Source organism: Leucopleurus acutus, assembly GCF_964270905.1.
Source record: "Leucopleurus acutus genome assembly, chromosome: 14".
NCBI lineage: Eukaryota > Metazoa > Chordata > Mammalia > Artiodactyla > Delphinidae > Leucopleurus > Leucopleurus acutus.
Genome location: NC_139156.1, coordinates 28,102,601 through 28,122,870, shown reverse-complemented (window position 1 = coordinate 28,122,870; position 20,270 = coordinate 28,102,601). Strand labels below are relative to the sequence as shown.

The window sequence follows — 20,270 nt, the reverse complement described above, 5'->3', positions numbered from 1 at the left end:
CTTCAAATATTTTCTCAGGTCCTTTCCCTCTCTCTTCTCCTTCTGGGACCCCTATAATGCGAATGTTGTTGCATTTAATGTTGTCCCAGAGGTCTTAGGCTGTCTTCATTTATTTTCATTCTTTTTTCTTTATTTTGTTCCACAGCAGTGAATTCCACCATTCTGTCTTCCAGGTCACTTATCCGTTCTTCTGCCTCAGTTATTCTGCTATTGATTCCTTCTAGTGTAGTTTTCATTTCAGTTATTGTATTGTTCATCTCTGTTTGTTTGTTCTTTAATTCTTCTAGGTGTGTGTTCTTTAATTCTTCTAGGTCTTTGTTAAACATTTCTTGCATCTTCTCAGTCTTTGCCTCCATTCTTTTTCCGAGGTCCTGGATCATCTTCACCATCATTATTCTGAATTCTTTTTCTGGAAGGTTGCCTATCTCCACTTCACTTAGTTGTTTTTCTGGGGCTTTATCTTATTCCTGCATCTGGTACATGGTCCTCTGCCTTTTCATTTTGTCTGTCTTTCTGTGAATGTGGTTTTCATTCCACAGGCTGCAGGATTGTACCTCTTCTTGCTTCTGCTGTCTACCCTCTGGTGGATAAGGCTATCTAAGAGGCTTGTGCAAACTACCTAATGGGAGGGACTGGTGGTGAGTAGAACTGGGTGTTGCTCTGGTGGGAAGAAGCTCAGTAAAACTTTAATCCGCTATCTGCTGATCAACCTCCCTGTTGGTTGTTTGGCCTGAGGTGACCCAGCACTGGAGGCTACAAGCTCTTTGGTGGGGCTGTTGGTGGACTCCTGGATGGCTCATGACAAGGAGTACTCCCCAGAACTTCTGCTGCCAGTGTCCTTGCCCTCACGGTGAGACGCAGCCACACACACCCCGACCTCTGCAGGAGACCCTCCAACACTAGCAGGTAGGTCTGGTTCAGTCTTCTATGGGTCACTGCTCTTTCCCCCTGCGTCCCGATGTGCACACTACTTTGTGTGTGCCCTCTAAGAGTGGAGTCTCTGTTTCCCCCAGTCCTGTTGAAGTCCTTCAGTCAAGTCCTGCTAGCCTTCAAAGTCTGATTCTCTGGGAATTCCTCCTCCTGTCGCCGGACCCCCAGGTTGGGAAGCCTGACTTGGGGCTCAGAACCTTCACTCCAGTGGGTGGACTTCTTTTTTTTTCAATTTTTTTTAAAGAATTTGTTTTTTGTTTTTTAATTTATTTAGTTTTGGCTGTGTTGGGTCTTCGTTGTTGCACGGGCTTTCTCTAGTTGCAGTGAGTGGGGACTACTCTTCGTTGTGGTGTGTGGGCTTCTCATTGCGGTGGCTTCTCTTGTTGCGGAGCATGGGCTCTAGACACATGGGTTTCAGTAGTTGCAGCACATGGGCTCAGCAGTTGTGGTGCATGGGCTTAGTTGCTCTGCAGCATGTGCAATCTTCCCGGACCAGGGATCGAACCCGTGATCCCTGCATTGGCAGGCAGATTCTTAACCACTGTGCCACCAGGGAAGTCCCAGTGGGTGGACTTCTGTGGTATAATTGTTCTCCAGTTTGTGAGTCACCCACCCAGTGGTTATGGGCTTTGATTTTATTGTGCTTGAGCCCCTCCTACTGTCTCATTGTGGCTTCTCCTTTGTCTTTGGATGTGGGGTATCTTTTTTGGTGAGTTCCAGTGTCTTCCTGTCGATGACTGTTAGCAGTTAGTTGTGATTCCAGTGCTCTCGCAAGAGGGAGTGAGTGCATGTCCTTCCACTCTGCCATCTTGAACCAATCTCTGAGCTTTCTATTTTACAATTACTATACTAAAAATAATAGGGATTAAATCTTCTTCGTTGATGTATCCCCAACCCTTGGCATAATAGCCAGACTAAGAATTTGTTGAATAAATTATTGTTTAATATATATAAACTAGTTAAGCTAATAAAATCTCTATTTTTCACTATAATTAAATTATTTTCATTGCTGATTAACTTTTGGTGGGCTTTTAAACCACTGTTTTTAAATTTAAGAAAAGTATTAGAGCACTCCTTTTAACTATTAGCTTTACTTTTAAAGCTCTGAATCAAATTTTTCTTAACTCAGTTTCTTTATACCATGTCTCTCCTGTTCATTTCAAAATGGGATGATTTCTGCATATGGATGTCCAAGTTTTTAGGCACGTTGCCACTTCCTACCTATAGTTCTTACTGCCTTGATCTGGAATACTGAGCATTTTAAATAACTCCCTCACAACAGAAAGTTCCAGTAGGTTTTTAAAAATCTTTGCTTGGGAAGAGAGTGAGGGAGAAAATGGAAATATCAATATATCTTCTATTTATGTTCTAACTCTGTAATTTAGCTAAGTAGAATGAACTCCACCATTTTGTTTAATTCTTAACACACCCAAATCTGTTATGTAGTAAGGTTTAGAGATTAAAACATAATGCAACAAAACTTACAGGAAAGCAGAAATGCTTCAGAAGTTTCTACCCATTTTCTATTGATAGTTATCTTAAAGGAAAAATAGATGTGGAGGGCAGGAGAGGAAGGAATGGTTGAAATCCAGACGTTGGCGTATCAACTTTCTTTTGTTCCTTCCTCTACTCTTTCAGAGGATCTCAAGGCTTTGGTATGTATGCTAACAACTGTCCGTGGTCCCTTTCCAGCGTTTCCTGTATTGGTGAATGGCCCCAGCTTCCATCCAGTTAGGCAAGCCAGGAACACAGCTCCTCATCTCTTGCATTTCCCAACTCACCACCAAGACTGTTAATTTTACCTCCTAAAAGTATCTCAAATCTATCCACGTCTCTTCATTTCCACCACCAGTACCCTTGGCCATCTTCTTTGCCTTGGGCCAGTGCAATCATCTCGTACAGAAAATGCTATTGGTGCCCTGCTCAGATCCCTTTTACTGGTTCTGATAACCTACCTCACAGCTGCTTTGGCTCACACCTGCAACTTTCTCTGGAGTCCCTTGGACACTGGAGCCACAATGACAAGAGAAGCCTGGGAGGGAATCAGTCTCCCAGACCACCCTCATGGGGCTGCCTGTGACCAATGACTGATAGGTGCAAGAGTACAAAAGCCCAGCTCCGTTGCCCCAGGGAAGGACAAACTCTGCAGTGCAATTTATACTCTAGAGCCCCCTGTAGGATCAGGTAGAGACTAGGCTTCACCTGAAACCACATCTATTTTTAATTTTTCCCCTTCCTTATCCTGTTTCTCTCATTCACATACATAGAAGTTTCTCCTGATAGCACTCCCTTAATAAATCACTTCCACACAAATCCCTATTTTAGGCTCTGCCACCAGAAAATTTACCCTGAAACAACTCCTAGCTGTTCTCCTTGCATCCACTGTTGACCCCTACAATCTGTTCTCCACATCACAAATATGGTCATCCTTTACACAGTGCTTAGACCCTGCAAATGATTTTCACTGATATTAGGATAAAAGCTAAACTAATTAATGTGTCCTGCCAGGCCCTGCATGAATGGTCTGCCTGCTGACCTCTTGCTGTTTCAGCTTCTCTCCTACCACTCTCCCCTGCTCCCTCCCTTCCAGCCACACTGACTTTCTCTCTACCCCCTCATATCCCCAAGCTTCCCTCTGCCTCAGGGCCTTTGCACATCTTGTTCCTCTGCTTGGTATATTTTTCTTTGCTACTTTTATGTAGATAATCCCTACTCACCTTTCAGCTCTCAGCTCAATTGTTCACCTATGTGAGCAGGGATGTATCCACTGGGCCTTGGTTTAGAAGTCCCTTCCTGACTCGAATTAGACTAGCATTAGCGTTCCTGCCACATTCTCCCATAACAGTCTTGTACTTCCCCTATTAGCACTTCATCGTTACTGTTTGTTTTGATGATCTTTGCACTAGACTGTAAGCTCCATTAAGTCAAGGACTGTATCTTTGTTAATTAATTAATTCAATAATTATTTCAATAAATATTTATGTGCATCTACAATATTTTAGGCATTGTGCTAGTTGCTGATGATACAAAGCGTGAAAAATTGACAATACTCCAGCCCTTTGGAGTATACAGTGTAGTGGAGAATATAGAGGTAAATTAAATAAATATTTTGTTAAACTATGATAAGTGCTATGAAAGAAAATTACAGGGTAGTATCTGATTCATCATTTTATTCCATTTACCAAGCACCATGACTGATACAGAGTTGGTGCTAAATAAAATCTTTAAATGATTGAATTAAAAACCTGGCTATTTTTTTCTCTCTTTTCCAGACAAACATCTAGTCCTCTGAGAGCCAACAACAAACTTTTCCATCAGAATGAAGAGGCTATTTCGATGTACACTGTTGATAAGTGGAATGAGCTTGAATGACTCTACTGACCCCAGGGAAATTTCTAAGAAGAAAACAGGGCATCAACATGCCTTCCTTCAACATGTTTTCTAAGGAAATCAAGCTTTCCAAATCAGCCCTCCTAGAGATTAAGAAGACTAAACAAGTTATTATTAATTGTTTGCTATAACTTGCACATTTATGATATACTTGAGTGGTTTTTCTTTTGTTTATATATATCTGGGGAAATTTGGCATAAATGAGGTTAATTTTATAGGGTTGAAAGAATTATTTTCAGGTTTTAAGCTGTTATATGTGTATACACATTTAAATATCTTTTTTTACAATCTATTGTTTGTCACAGTCTTGACTGTTTTTCTACTGATGTTCTCTTGGACACTCATGCTGGTATTTTATGTCAGTGATGTTCTAAGGGTTGGTGGCTGTGTGATACTTGCTATTCAATATGTTTAATACCATCCATGGTTAACGTATAATGTATTTGTCTTAGAACCCTTTATCCATCACCAGTTTCAAATAACAAGATTGTTCTATGGGAAAACACAATCCAGTTTTTATAATGTATTGGTCTATGACATGCTACCTGGGAAGCACTGTGGCAAAAATGGCTGACTATGTATGTGTAAATAATGTGTAGAGAAGATGCATGTGTGTTTAGCCACCCCAAGATAAATATATGCTCAGAAACATGCATATATATATATATATATATGCATGTTTATATATATATATATATATATATATGTAGCTCATTGTAAATATGTATCGAGAACACTTCATTAAATGCTAATATCCAAGTGTAGGAAGTAAATAAAAATACAAAGGAAAAAGAGGGCTTTGGACTATTTTTAAATTTCTGTTATTGTTAATAGTGTACCCCATTGCCATAAGATATCAAAATATTAAGAATTACCAAAATGGGGACTTCCCTGGTGGCGCAGTGGTTAAGACTCCACACTTCCAATGCAGGGGGCCTGGGTTAGATCCCTCGTCAGGGAACTAGATCCCACATGCATGATGCAACTAAGAGTTCACATGCCACAACTAAGGAGCCTGCCTGCCGCCACTGAGACCCAGCACAACCTAATTAAAAAAAAAATAAAAGAATTACCTACATGGTGTGATTATGCTTTCCTGCATTTCCATGGACTGATAAAATATAACACCAGGGAAAGATGTCACATACAGTACCTGCTCCATCTTGCTGAGGAAACAGTCAATGTAGTCTCGAGGGTTATTATGATCCAGGGACTTCTGATGCTCCTTCACTTTTTCCAGAATAAAATATTTAACATCATTAAGCCTTTTTGAGAATGCTTTGTGCTCTCCAGGGAGATGCTTTATGAGTTTTGGCCATAGATTGTAAATCTAAAATGAGAAAAAAAATACATCAGCAATTCAGTTTGTGAAGAGAGACCAGTGTTTCTAAGTGGAGCACCTAACCCTCTGTGGGGTCTGGCTAGGGAGAATCCCTTCCTCAAGCTTCTGAGCAGAAAAGAAGGGAAGGTGACCATCACGTACATGAGAGAGCAGCCCCTTCCCATCTCCTTGCTCAATCACCCTTGGCCAACCTCAGAGTCGAGAAGGGGAGAATGCGTAGGGGCCTTAAAAGAAACATAGGCAATGGGGAACGTGATGTCTTCTTTTGTGGGAGTCAACTCACAGAAGCAAGCAGAGGGCAGCCTTCCATAGGTGCTGGGGTAAGCGACACTGCACTCATCCACTCGACAAGACACACGTTGTGGGAAGGTGACAGTGCTTGTGTTGGCACGTGCTCATGGGGCAGGGTGGGGAGCTCACAGCCCTCTACCCTGCCTATGGGCTCCCAGTGCCCCCATGAGATCAACTGCAAGGGCAGATGCAGACTTGGCTTTACCTGGTTCCAGGGAGAGCTTATTCGATTAAAATTTTTATTTAACACACTCAACAGGGAGAGTAACGTCTTATTGTTGTAGTGGAAACGCTCATTGAAGAGGACGGAGCAGATCACGTTGCAGGAAGCACAGGAGAGGATGAAGACAGGGTCCAAGGGCTGAGCTGATGTGAGAAAAAAAAAATTCTAACATTTAGAATTTTCATCAGCTTGCATTAGGGCTTCAAGAACAGGGCCTCCCTCTTGCTCAGACTGATACCTATATTTTATTTTCTCTAAACTTCTTCAAATTAGGATGTAGGGATCTTCTACTAGTAGTACATGCTCTATAGTATTATACTACGCTACTACTACTAATTATTATGTTACTCAATGAATACTGTAATAGTCATAAGAGCAACAGGTAATATTATGGAGTATTATACATGCTGGATACTGTGTAAATGTTTTGCAAACTGTAACGTTTTGCAATACTGTAATAGCCATAAGAGCAACAAGTAATATGGAGTATTATACATGCTGGATACTGTGTAAATGTTTTGCAAACTTTATTATTTAACCCTCATTCTGAGGTTTGATTTTAAGCCCCATTTTTCACATTAGGAAACTGTGTTTTAGAAAAGTTAAGTAACTTGTCCAAATTTACACATCCAGTAAGTGCCGAAGTTGGGAGATGAATCCAAACAAAAGGATTCGTGAGTCCTAAGTAACAGTTTTGGGTCATTTTCTTCCTGCTGTCTTTTTCCTAGTCAACGCCCTGACTCATAGAGCAGATTGTGGACTATTGCGTGCCTCCCAAAGGAGGAGCTTTGGTGGGAAGCTCTGTGTGTAGAAGCCCCTTGCCCCAAAGGATGGTCAATGGAACGCACCCTCTGTTTTCCTGAGCTCCTCCACCAGAAACTGGGCCTCCTCCTGGACCCTCTCCTCGAGGCCCCTCTTCCCCATCCCAAAGTTCCTCAGGGTCATGAGGGAGAAGCGTCGCATTTGTTTCCACCTGTTTCCATTACTGAAAAAGATTCCTAGGAAAAGAAGCAAAGAGCAGGAAAGAATTTTGCATCATGGAGTCCGACTTTCCCTGAAGCTTATCCCCTGTGTCCACCCTGCACTGTTGCCAGTGCCCCTTTTCAGGGATTTAGCAACTGGCCTTTGAAGAGCACAACATATTCTTTGGTTTGGGTGAAATATTTGTCACAAAGAAAATAAAACCCAAGCTCTGGTCAACAGAGGGCAGGGGTGATGGAGTCAGGAGGCGGATCATTGGCAGGTAGAGAACATTCCCAAGTGTGGGAAGGGCCCTCTGTCTGGTTTTGTTAAAAGTAGTAAAGACTGGCATGTGTTCTCACAAACCTCTTTCCTGAGTGTCTGTTTTACACTTAATATCCCTCTAACTTGTGGTTTAATTCTACCTGTGATTTTCTCTATTAGAGGATAAGCAACTGGAAAGCAGAGCAATAGGGAATATATGTTTCCATTTGCCTCTGAAATTACTACAGCTAATGTTAGCTAATCTGAACAAGGAGAAACTCAGGAGCAAAGGAACTCAGTATGTTCACACCAGTGTTTTTTCATTCCTTCCTCTGTACAAAACCAGTTACGTGTCCTGAATTTCCTTAATGTACCACCAGTTTCCTAGTGCCCCAAATCCAAACCTCAGGGCATCTTCACATCCCTCTTGCCCTTCACCCTATACATCTGCACTTGGTAAGTCCTGTCGATTCCACCTCCAAAATGTCTTTCTCATCTGTCCCTTCTTGTCAATTCATACTACGCTACCACACTTCAGGTTCTAATACTTTTACAGATTTTAAAAGTTCTAATCATCTTCAAACCAGTTTCCCTTTTCACTCCTCTAAATCTACAGTTTCCAGGTTACTCAAAATCAAATACAGGGACAATGAGGCTGGTGCTAAAAATCATTCAATGGGTCCCTCTACCCCACCCCCACCTCCCCACCTCAGTCTCATTCTGACACCTTTAAAACCTCAAACATTTCCATCATTCTCTCCCTTGGCTCTAACTCTGAGCTTATAGACCAATCACAGCTGTTGACTAAATGCAACTACATTGTTTTGCACCCTTATTTTGTTCATTCTCTCCCTTTTGCTGACAAGTCTGCTCCCGCCCTATGTGCTTTGCTGAGTTTCTAGCTTTCCTTTAAGAGCCATCTTGAAAACCTTCTCTTTGAAGTCTTCCCTATCCTCTACTGGAGATAATCTTGCCTTCCTTTAACTGAATTGGCTTGCGTGATGCTTTAATACAATTTATCTTTTCTACCTTGTATTACAGCAATTTGTTTACTTGTGTTACTTCCTATACTAGATTTTACTTAGTTAAGTGACTGGCGCATCTCTCCAAATATTTTCTGTGACACACGATGATCTCTTACCTTGCACACAGAAGATGTTCAATACACAATAATTTAAATATTCATTTCACATCTACCAAATTAGCAAGCATTAAAAAGAAATTTTGTACCTAAAGCAATCAAGCTTGTGGCAAATTTGGTGCATTGTTTAGCCTCTTTGCATATCACGACCTGTTATGGAAATTAAAGCAATATTTATAGCAAAAAGTATTAAAATTGTCTTTGATCCATTAATTGCTTTCCTAAGAATTTACACAAAGAAACAATTCAGCAAAAGTTAAAAAGGTGTACACTGCAATGTCATCTATACTGATTTAAGAAATTTGTAAACAATCTAAATGCTAATGATAGGGTAATTTTTTGCATAATTATACAATGATAGTAAATCAATATTAGGAAAAGTAAGCAATTGTTAAAATGATGATTATGAAAACTATGTAAAAATAGCAGAAATGTTAATATTTAAAAGAAAAAATCAGTATACAAATATGTCTATACTATAATTACAACTATGTAAAATATGTGTGCATATGAACAACATCTGGGAGATGGTACATAAAAATAAATATGTTACATCAACTATACTTCAATTAAAAAATTAAAAAACAAAAAAATTTAAGAATAGGTTAGTGTATTGAGACTATGGTTAGTGGTTCTGGGTTCTAGAGTTAGGCAAATTGAACTCAAATCTCTACTCCAAAACTTTCTAATTTGGGTGAGTTATTTAACTTCTGTTGCCTCAGCTTTTCATCTGTTGAATGGAAATAAAAAATATTTTCCTCATGGGGCCACTGTGTTAACTGAATATGGTAATACATGAGAAACCCCCAGCACAGCATCTGGCACATAAGAAGTATTTAATAAATATTAGCTAATATTATATAATTATAGCTATTATAATAATAATTCAATAATACTCCAATTATTATTATAACATAATAATAACATTATTATTATTATTGGATTTTAGGAATATTTTAATCTCTTTAAATTTTTAACTGTTTTTGTATCACCTTTAAATCAAAAAGCAATTACAAGTTTGGTAAAATTTTTATTTAATCCTTAATTAGACTTTTAAATGTTGCCTTTTTTTGCTCTTCATTTATTCTTCCATTTATCTAATAAATTTTCATTGCTATCCTGTGCCAACTAAAGCATGTCACTTGCCATCCAGCTCTACAAGGATTAGGTCAATGGCCACTGCAGTCACTGACCTTCAACAGACCCTGAAAGAATTCAGCGGGGAGATCAGGAATGAGGCACTTTGTGCTCTGGGGAAACTGACAGAACAGGCCTTCAGATAGTTAGATATTTTCAGGAGAAAACTTTAGGAGCTCTATTTCTTGCATTTCCTCATACTTAGAAAAGCAATAAAATCATTTAGGGAGACATCTGTTCCTCGTGACTAGCAGCAGCCTTCTACCGAGATGGGGGCTTGATTGCACATACCCCCTTCACCAAATCATACATATACGGACCTCCCCGCCATCTCTTCGGAGCAGTTTCTCAGAGCTATCTGAGACGCTGTCTCCTGGGCTATAGTCCTCAGTAAGTCCCCAAATGAAAGTGAACTCACAGCTCTCACACTGCATTTTTTGTTTGGTTGACACCGGCTGTATGCCAGATTCTAAAAATATTACTACCGTGAACATTCTTGCTTATAATTTTTCCCACATCTTGTATTATCTCTCAAGATAGGTTTCTAGAGGGGAATTACTCCATCATTATGTATGTGTCTTTAGAGAAGTTTGGTTGTTAAGGGGCAAGAAACCAGGAACAGTAACCGAAGGGAGTTGTGAGGAGAGTGCTGTGGACTATTCACATGCTCCTGGGAATGATTCACTGGAGAGTGAGTTTATCAGTCACAGTCCAACCAGCAAAAGAGAAGCCTCCCTTAATATTTAAAACAGAGGAAAATTAATCCAGGGAATTGGTTTTAAGGTGATGGAAACACTGAGAGGCCAAACCAGGGACAGCGAGACAACTGGTAATTATCAACAGCAGAAAACTGCTACCATCTCCCCATGGAAGGGACAAAGGAGCTCAGTGGCTGGGGTTACCTGGCCAGGAACCAAAGTGGCCCTGGAGTTATGGGGGGACATGCAGCTCTTGGAAGAGATGCTATCTGAGGCACAGAGAGAGGGGGGCCCTCTGGCTCTCCTTCCACTCCCCAATCTCTTGCCAGTGCCTCTCTTTGGTTGATCCCAGTCAGAGCCAGCTGTTGAAAGAGTGTGGGAATTTCAGCTTGCAGTAACTGTAGCACTGGGAACCAGGGCCAGTAGGGAAGAGAGACGAGTGGCTTTCAAGACAAGCGGAGAGAGATGGGTAATCAGGGATGGAGAAGGCATCACCAAAGAAGTAAAATCCTTGGGAAGGTGAGATGCTATAGGATCTAGGGCACATGTGAAAATTTCCCCTGTCAAGAAAGGGACACTTTTTCAATTGTAACAGGAGAAAAAAAAAAAGGAGAATGTGGGTGCAGGGGCAGATAGACCCATAGATAAAATGTTAAGAAATTGGAGAGTTCATTTCTGATACTTCTGTTGTTACAATGAGTTATGATACAGTGCTTCTGAGAGAGGAAATGTATAATGGGGGTGTTAATAGGAGGAATGAGGAGTCTCTGAGAGTGGAAAAGGGAGCCAATCAGAGAAACATGTTGTATTAAGAGTCTAATTGAGGTTTAAAGTATTAATTTAAAGGGAAGCCAGTGTAATTACTAAGAGAATTTCTCTAGCAGTGTTTACCTTCTGGACACACGCACAGAGAAGATGGTTGAATTCTTCCAGTGTTGGAGTATATGCCAGGAAAATGTGATGGCAGGAGAGAGTGCCGATATATTTTCTAGGTTCTGATTACAATAAATGAGCTTTGTGAAGGCTGCTTTGATTCACTGATGCTGTCAGTTAAAAGTTTAAGGTCAAGGCTCTTGACAATATCTATTTCAGAGGAAAATCTGACATTTTCTATTGCCCTATTCCAAAATTGAAATGCTTTTGGGAGTCCAAATCTGGGAATGTACACATATACGCACATGAATCTCACATACAGTAGTCAGTCTCTTCTTTTCTACACGGGGAGTTCAGCGTTGGTCCAGGGCTCCCTGTGACTCAATGCAGAAGGCTCTGTAATTCTATCTTCCACTGCAGAACCACTTGGCTCCCACTTAAACTTCTGTTCTTCAAGTTTTCCCTTATCAGTGCAGAGGTGACACTTTCCTCTTCTACCTGCTTGTTGTGGGCAGATTGTGTTTTCCAGAGTGAACCACAACATCTCCCATCCCTCATTCTCTTCCGTAGTGTGACCACCACCACTTCCCCATCAAGAATGGAAGCTTAATTCCTGTCCATTTGGATTTGGGTTGGCTTTTGGGAATTACTTGCAATGAATAGAATGGTTCTATGTTCTAAGATTTGGTCTGAAGAAGCTTTGCAGCTTGGAATGCTCACTCTCCAGATGCTCCCCCTCAGGATGCCCCCTCCTGGAGTCCAGGCACCAGCGAGAAGCCCAAGCCACATGGGCGGGCCACTTGGAGATGCTCTGTTGACAGGTCCAGCTGAGCTCAGCCTTTGGGTCATCCTTGCCCAGAAGCCAGACTTGTAAATGAAGAAGCCTCCAGATGATTTCAGCCCTCAGCTATTTGAATCACCCTTAACTGCTTTATTTGGAAAAAAAAAAAAATTGGATGTCTGCTAAGGTCCCAGGCCTTGTGGATCAGAGAAAACCCCTTCCACTATGCCGTGTTCAAATTCCTGATCACAGAATCCATGAGCATTAAAAAAAAAGTGGGGGCTGGGGGGTTGTTGTTTTACATCCCTGAGTCTGGGGTGGTTTGTTACACAAGAGATAGCGATGATACTCTCCTATTTTTCTCACTTTGTTCAGAATCTATACCCATTATGTAAATATCTTTTTTAAAAATATACTTCTTTCTCTTTACGACACCTGCATCCCTGCAGGCGTGGACTGTTCCAAGGAAGCAATGCCCTCTCCACTCCCATTGCACTGGGGCAAGTATGTGCATGGGTGAATAATTACATAGTTGGTTGTTTCTATTTATGTAAACTAGATTCCTCAGTAGGTCTCTACAGTTTATATGTCCATAGATATAGTACTTTCCAAAAATGTTACAGCATTGCACTCCTCCAGGTAAAGAATGAATGGCTGTTTATCCATGCCTTTAAGAGCACTAAATTATTTTAATTTTTGCATTCTAGCGACTGAACAATGGCATCTAAAACTGGTGTGTGGATTGAATGAATACGTTAAAGTAAGGGGGCCTCTCTGGCACTTGCCACCCCATGTTGGTAGAAATCCCAGAGTTCCGCGCGTCGGAGGCCCTTCCGCCGCGGCTGCCATTGCAGAGCAGCACCCATGGCTCTGCGCTACCCATGGCCTTGGGCCTCAACAAGGGCCACAAGGTGACCAAAGACGTGAGGAAGCCGAGGCACAGACGCCGCCGCTGGCGCCTCACCAAGCACACCAAGTTCGTGTAGGACGTGATCCGGGGCGTGTGCTGCTTCATCCCTTATGAGCGGCGGGCCAGGGAGCTGCTCAAGGTCTCCAAGGCCAAGCGGGCCCTCAAGTTCGTCAAGAAAAGGGTGGGGACACACATCCATACCAAGAGGAAGAGAGAAGAGCTGAGCAATGCCCTGGCCGCCATGAGGAAGGCGGCAGCCAAGAAGGACTGAGCCCTTACCCTCTGTGCACAATAAAACTTTTTCAGAAAAAAAGAAAAAGATAAAGTAAGGGCTTGAGCTGTTGCAATCTGTCAATGAGATAAATGTTTAAAGATTAAGACACTAGACAAAATATTGAGTTGACAGTTAACAGAAAATGTTTCAACAACTTGATTAGACACAAATCCTCAGCACTGTATTATAGTGTTCAAAGATCACTAGATAAGAAAGCTATCTAGTATTTTAGCAGACATTTCATTTTCGAAGGTGTTATGGGTTTGTTTCCCCTCAAAATATGTTGATGCGCTGGCCCCCAGTATCTGTGAATATGACCTTATTTGGAAATGGGGTCTTTGCAGAGGTAATCAAGTTAAAATGAGATCATTAGGGTGGGCCCAATCCAATATGACTGTATGCTTCTAAAAAGGGGAAATTTGGACACAGAAACATATACACAGAGAATGCCATGTGAACATGAATCAGAGATTGGGGTCATACATCTACAAGCCAAGGAACAACAAAGACTGCCAGCAAAGCACCGGAAGCTAGGAGAGAAACATGAAACAGATTCTCCCTCACAGCTCTCAGAAGGAACCAACCTCACTGACATCTTGATCTCAGACTTCTGGACTCCAAAACTGTGAGACAATAAAGTTCTGTTGCCCTAAGGTTTGTACACAGTTTTTGGTACTTTATTATGACAGCCCCAGGAAACTAATGCAGAAGGAAAACTAAAATATCAATGAATGGTTCTTTGTTATTTTCCAGGATAGTTTTGGGAAAGGAAGAGCTGAGTTCCCATTACAGGCAAGTAAGGAGCAGTAACAAGGATTTTATAGGAAGTTTGAAAACCAATTTTCTCAGAGTTGTGAAAACAGCAATTTTTTGAGCAATATTTTATTCCCTCTTGAGCCCAATCCAACCCAGAAGCTTCCCGCTCCAATTAAAAGTTAATTTTAGGGGCTTCCCTGGTGGTGCAATGGTTAAGAATCCGCCTGCCAACACAGGGGACACGTGTTCGAGCCCTGGTCCGGGAAGATCCCACATGCCACGAGCAACTAAGCCCATGTGCCACAACTACTGAGGCTGCGCTCTAGAGCCCGTGAGCCACAACTACTGAGCCCATGTGCCACAACTACTGAAGCCCACGCGTCTAGAGCCCGTGTTCCCCAACAAGAGAAGCCACCACAATGAGAAGCCCGCTCAGTGCAACGAAGAGTAGCCTCCGCACACCGCAACGAAAAGTAGCCTCCGCTCAACACAACTAGAGAAAGCCCACGTGCAACAACAAAGACCCAACGCAGCCAAAAGAAAAAAAAAAGGTTGATTTTAAAGCTCACACACAGACAATGTAATCAACGTGTTTAGAAAAAAGGGAAGAAGTAGAGGGAAGGTTTGTTGCTTCTTAGGTGGGCAAATGCATCCTGATCTTATGTAAGAGAGATCAAAAATTGCTTCTCTTTTATCACTTAGTACACTGCATAATATTTAATTAATTATTCATAAATATGCTTTGAAAAGAATTAGGTTTCTATTTCTTTGGGGCTTGCAATTTTACAATTTGAAGTGGATTGGAGGAGACTTTCGGGTTGTCCTAGGTTTCTGTGTGTGTAATACTTCATACATATGAAGGAATATATGTAACATATATCTAAGTTTTGAAACATAATAATACAATAATTATCTGTGATCCTATTGTCCCACTGAAGAAGTTGAGCTTGACTAAGACCATTGTAGCTCCCTGTGTCACCGCTCTGATCCTACCACCCTCAACCAGCTCCCTCACCACCACCCCCCAGCTCCCTCACCACCGCCCCCCAACCCCCCCATCCCCAAACCAGGCTGACATTGAAAACACAGTAATTTCTATACCTAATCATCTGTTTATTGTTGCTGCCACTATGCCACTGCAGCCTTTGTATCCTGTGAAATGCAACCCCAAGCGTGGCTTCTCCAGCTCCCTAAACCCTAAGACCTCTAGGTAACAACTGTTTTTTTCAAAATGTTCCCAGATTGATTTTTATCACAATCATATTTGCAGATTTACCTTAAAAGGAACTTGGAGTCTGTTTTTGATGTTTATCTCAATAGAGTTATCAGAGCATCTGTTGAATAATAAAAGAATTTGTCTGGTCTTTGTCCCTGGTTCCTGGGAGAGAGCTTCTAAACGCTTGGATATGCCCACTTCTAACTCAGAAGTGTCTTTGTTATTCATGCTGAGTCCCTGGGATCACACTTGAGTTTATGATAATGAGGTGACTCATGGTGGATCCCTAGACAGTTTCAAGGTGGGGCTCCATGCCAGAAAGACCAACTCTGTATTTAGAGAATTGGAGCTTTCAGCCAAGTCATATCAGCCTGACCTCCTGACTTTCAAGGAATAGAAGGAGCTAGAGACTGAGTTCTATCACGTGGCCAATGAGTCAATCAATCGTGCCCAAGTAATGAAGTTCCAATTAAAAAATCTGGACACCAAGCTCTGGTGAGATTTCTGGTTGGTGAACACATCAATGCATCAAATGGGTAATGCATTCTGCTTCCTTGGAAGAGAATACAGCTCTGCATTTGGGCCCTCCCAAACCTTGCCCTATGTGTCTCTCCATTTGTATCTTTCATATAAATAAAACTGTAATTGTAAGTATGGCACCTTTATGAGTTCTGTGAGTCATTCCAGCAAATTACTGAACCTGAGGTGGTCACGGAAACCCTGAATTTTTAGCCAGTTGGTCAGAAGTGTGGGTAACCTGGAGACTCCTGAACTTGTGGCTGACATCAGAAGTGAGGGCAGTCTTCTTGGGAATGATGCCCTTAACCTATGGAGTCTGCACTAACTCTGGGTAGTTAGTATCAAAATTGCAGTGCAGTATTGCAGCATCTAGTTTGTAGCTTGTTGCAGAACAGACACTCATTAGGTTAATCAGACTTTTTTGCTAAAGAGAATTAACTTTTATTTTGAAACATACCATATCCTTTCTGGGTATCGTCAATAATTGGAATATGTCCTCTGTAAAGGAATTCATCACCTTGATCAATTAGAGCTTCCTTCACCGCCTCATATCCATGTAAGACCACAGTGATCTGGGATCCAAGGTACAGAGTGTAAACGGGGCCATACTCTTTGGCCATCTGGAAAGAGATGCAAATGGTTGTAAGGGCTATTGTGAAATCTCTCCATTGGAGGCTTCAGTGGAAATTAAGTAATGATTCACAAGTAGCTTAGACTTTGCTCCATTAATTTCCTTTCAGGAATTTAACCTGGGGTATAGTCATGGATTCATTCTTTCCTTCATCTATACATGCAACAATTGAGCAAATATTTACTAAGCACCTATACTGTGTCAGACACTGTGCCAGGAACCCTCATGGAACTTAGAGTCTAGTGGAAGTAACAGGCAGTAAATAGCCGAACAAACTACATTTGCAATAGAAACTGAGCATAATTCTATGAAAGCGATAAAGAATGTACTATGTTGGATGATAATGGGAAAACAATAAAATAGATGAGGAATCTATGAGGAGGTAACACTTAAGGTAAAACTAAAGATGAGAAGGAAGCAGCCAGGATAAGGGCCAGAAGGAGAGCTCACTAAACAGGTATTAAAAAGGATGAAATCTATATATTTATGATAGCATTGTGCCAAGGGGAAAAATAGAGTGCTACAACATCTGACAGCTAGGGGTGTTTTCAAATGTATTTTACAACCATGCAGTTAAATTCAAAGCAGCCATTTGAAATTACTTATATGAGGATGTACAATGGTGCAGAAACATGTTCAAGTTCTAAATTAAATTGTTGAAAAATAAAATTATGTTTAAAAATCCATTAGGGAATTCCCCGGCGGCCCAGTGGTTAGGACTACGTGCTTTCACTGTCAAGGACGTGGGTTCGAGTGCTGGTTGAGGAACTAAGATCCTCCTGCAAACTGCGTGGAGCAGCCAAAAATTTAAAAAAAAATCCATTTGTTAAAAAATCCATTTGTATATTATAATCCTCCATTTTTTATTTATGATAATTATTTCTAAGAAGCAAAACTTGACACCATTTTTTTCTTTCTGCCTTTTTTTTTTTAACTTAAATGGTAGAGAATTTTGCCATTTTGTACCTCTTTTCTCTGTCCCAGGAAAATGAAACTTAATTCCTTTGTTCTCTTTGAATGACTGTGTCTCTATATTTTGGGGCACACAATGCCAGGTCCTCCTCTCCCAACCTCACCCTCAGCTGATGACTTTGCTCTCTATTTCACAGAGATAATAGAAATAACCAGAAGAGAATGTCCATATGCTTCTACCATAGCATCCACTTGTTTACCTGAATCTGTGCCCATGTACATAGTTTTCTGTTACTATAAATGACTCTCCATGCTCCTAAAAAAGGCCCAATTCTCCAACTTGTGCACTGGATTCTAGTCCTTTCCAGCTATGGCAACATGACTTTCCTCTTTACAGCAAAACTGAGCAACATCACCCTATTTTCCCCCTTCCCCCGCCCCTGGCAACCACCATTCTGCTCCCTACAAGTTTGACTCTTTTAGAGTCCACATTATGAGTGCATATAGTATTTGTCCTTCTGTGTCTGGCTTATATAACTTAGGATAATATCCTCAAGGTTCAACCATGTTGTTGTAAATGGCAGGATTTCCTTCTTTTTTAAGGATAAATAATAATACTCTGTGTGTGCACATCATATTTTCTTTATTCATCCATCAGAGGACAGTAATTAGGGTTGTTCTGGAGAATATATGCTTGCACAATGAACTCATTGAGATAATACTTTTTCCCAAAGAATATTTCCAAAGGAGTGAATGTCGTCAGTCAGCGTAGCAGAGCTGGGCTGTGTCAGAGCAAGATGTGGGGATCACTCTTTAGAAGGAGGATCATAAAGTATCCCACAGATTAGTATAAAATAGTAATAATAATATAAAAGGAGAGTTATTACATTTGCTTGGCTTGCCTTTTGGTAAGTGTTACACGCAGAGGGGACTGGAAGCCTTTCAGTCAAAGTATGTTCTGACTTCAGAATTTTCCCATTCACTAGAATTCAATCTATATCTCAGGTCAGGTCAACACACCTCACTACCTGCTCTAAAGTGATCCAATCCAGAAAAAAAAAAAAAGATATCTGTCTTCTAATACAGAAACAGACACCCCGAAGTGTCTTAGTGGTGAGTAAAACTAAGAACGCTTGAAGATGACATGAAGATAACCTGAAGATGACCCCCCCCCTTACCTGGAGATGACCAGCCTCTAATGAAACCCTTACCTTGGAGAGAGATGCAGGGACATCCTTGAGGTTTAGTTGCATCAGATTCCCAATGATGGGAAGGGGAGTTGGGCCAGGGGGAAGCCTTCCCCCTTTGTGACTTTTCTTCCACACAAACAGCAAAACCAGGCAAGTGACACAAATCACAAGAGCAAGAGTAGTGATTTCCAGCAGTGCCATCTCAGCTACTCGATGTTGGTAACTGTCTGGATTGCTTGTTAGCAAAGTCTTGCACACACCCGGGGTATGACCTGCCAGCCAAAGGCTGGTCTGAGTTCTTGGACTTGGAAAAAAACAACCTGGAATTGGTTTTGGCCGTATTTACCTTCCTGAAGCTTGAGATTAGGGAGGATTCATATCTTTCCTACCTCTTGTTCACAAAATCTGCAACTTTTGATTTTTTAAGCCTCTCCATTACATGTACTATTTCCTTTTAGCACTAATGATTCATTAACTATAAAGCTGGGGGATTAAAAGGTACAAACTATTAGGTATAAAATACACTACAAGGATATATTGTATAACATGGGGAATATAGCCAATATTTTACAATAACTATAAAGAGTATAACTTTTAAAAAATTTTTCTAAAGATTTTTTTTGGGGGATGTGGACCAGTTCTAAAGTCTTTATTGAATTTGTTACAGTATTGCTTCTGTTTTATGTTTTGGTTTTTTGGCCACAAGGCATGTGGGATCTTAGCTCCCTGACCAGGGATCAAACCCACACCCCCTGCAGTGGAAGGCGAAGTCTTAACCACTGGACCACCAGGGAAGTCCCTAACCTTTAAAATTTGTGAATCACTATATTGTACACCTGTAACTTAAATAATATTGTACAGCAACTATACTTCAATAAATAATTTTTTTTTTTTTTTTGCGGTACGCGGGCCTCTCACTGCTGTGGCCTCTCCCGTTGGGGAGCACAGGCTCCGGATGCGCAGGCTCAGCGGCCATGGCTCACGGGCCCAGCCGCTCCACGGCACGTGGGATCTTCCCGGACCGGGGCACGAACCCGTGTCGCCTGCATCGGCAGGTGGACTCTCAACCACTGCGCCACCAGGGAAGCCCAATAAATAATTTTTTTAAAGCTAACAAAAAGGGCTTCCCTAGTGGCTCAGCGATTAAGAATCCGCCTGCCAATGCAGTGGGCACGGGTTCAATCCCTGGTCTGGGAAGATCCCACATGCTGTGGAGCAACTGAGCCTGTGAGCCACAACTACTGAAGCCCGCGCGCCTAGAGCCTGTGCTCCGCAACAAGAGAAGCCACCGCAATGAGAAGCCGGCGCACCGCAACGAAGAGTAGCCCCCCACCTCCCCACCACAGCCAGAGAAAGCCTGCGTGTAGCAATGAAGAACCAATGCAGCAAAACAATAAATTAAAAAGCTAACCAAAAACTTTTTTAATTGCAATCTACAATGATTGATTTTTAAGTGTTAAACTAACCTTATATTCCTAGGATGAACACCTCTTCTTTCTCATGATGTAATAAAACTTTTCTATTTTGCTGGATTTGATTTGCCATTACTTTGTTAGGGATTTTTGTACTTATGTACATGAGGAATATTGGTTTGCAATTTTGTTCTCTGTAATGTGTTTGGTTTTAATATCAGGTTTATGAGAGCCAGATAAAATAAGTAGGCAAGTGCTCCATTTTTTTTCTTTTTAATAAAAGTTTTAAAATTTTTAATTAAAAGATTAGTATTATTTTTCCTGAAAAGTTTGATAAAATGCCACAGTGAAACAATCTGATGCCTTCCTTGTGCGAAAATTTTTGTTATTAATTTATCTAATTAAAAAAAGAGTTCTAGA

General features: G+C 41.1%; 1 protein-coding gene and 1 pseudogene across 2 annotated transcripts in view; one reads left to right on the top strand and one right to left on the bottom strand.

Moving 5' to 3' along the window:
• Window positions 1–18,709, bottom strand: part of LOC309971361 (cytochrome P450 2C23-like) — a 32,574-nt gene extending 13,865 nt beyond the window's left edge. Inside the window, exons 1-5 of the mRNA XM_082854308.1 lie at window positions 18,460–18,709; window positions 16,163–16,325; window positions 7,025–7,174; window positions 6,159–6,319; window positions 5,474–5,650 (exon numbers count right to left, since the gene is read on the bottom strand). Of these exons, the coding sequence (XP_082710434.1) occupies window positions 5,474–5,650; window positions 6,159–6,319; window positions 7,025–7,174; window positions 16,163–16,325; window positions 18,460–18,639 (831 nt within the window). The 5' untranslated portion in view covers window positions 18,640–18,709. The remainder of the gene's footprint in view (window positions 1–5,473; window positions 5,651–6,158; window positions 6,320–7,024; window positions 7,175–16,162; window positions 16,326–18,459) is intronic.
• On the top strand, window positions 12,895–14,937 carry LOC309971362 (large ribosomal subunit protein eL36-like; annotated as a pseudogene). Its single transcript has one exon. The product of its transcript is annotated as a large ribosomal subunit protein eL36-like (transcript).
• Window positions 18,710–20,270: the final 1,561 nt, after the last annotated feature.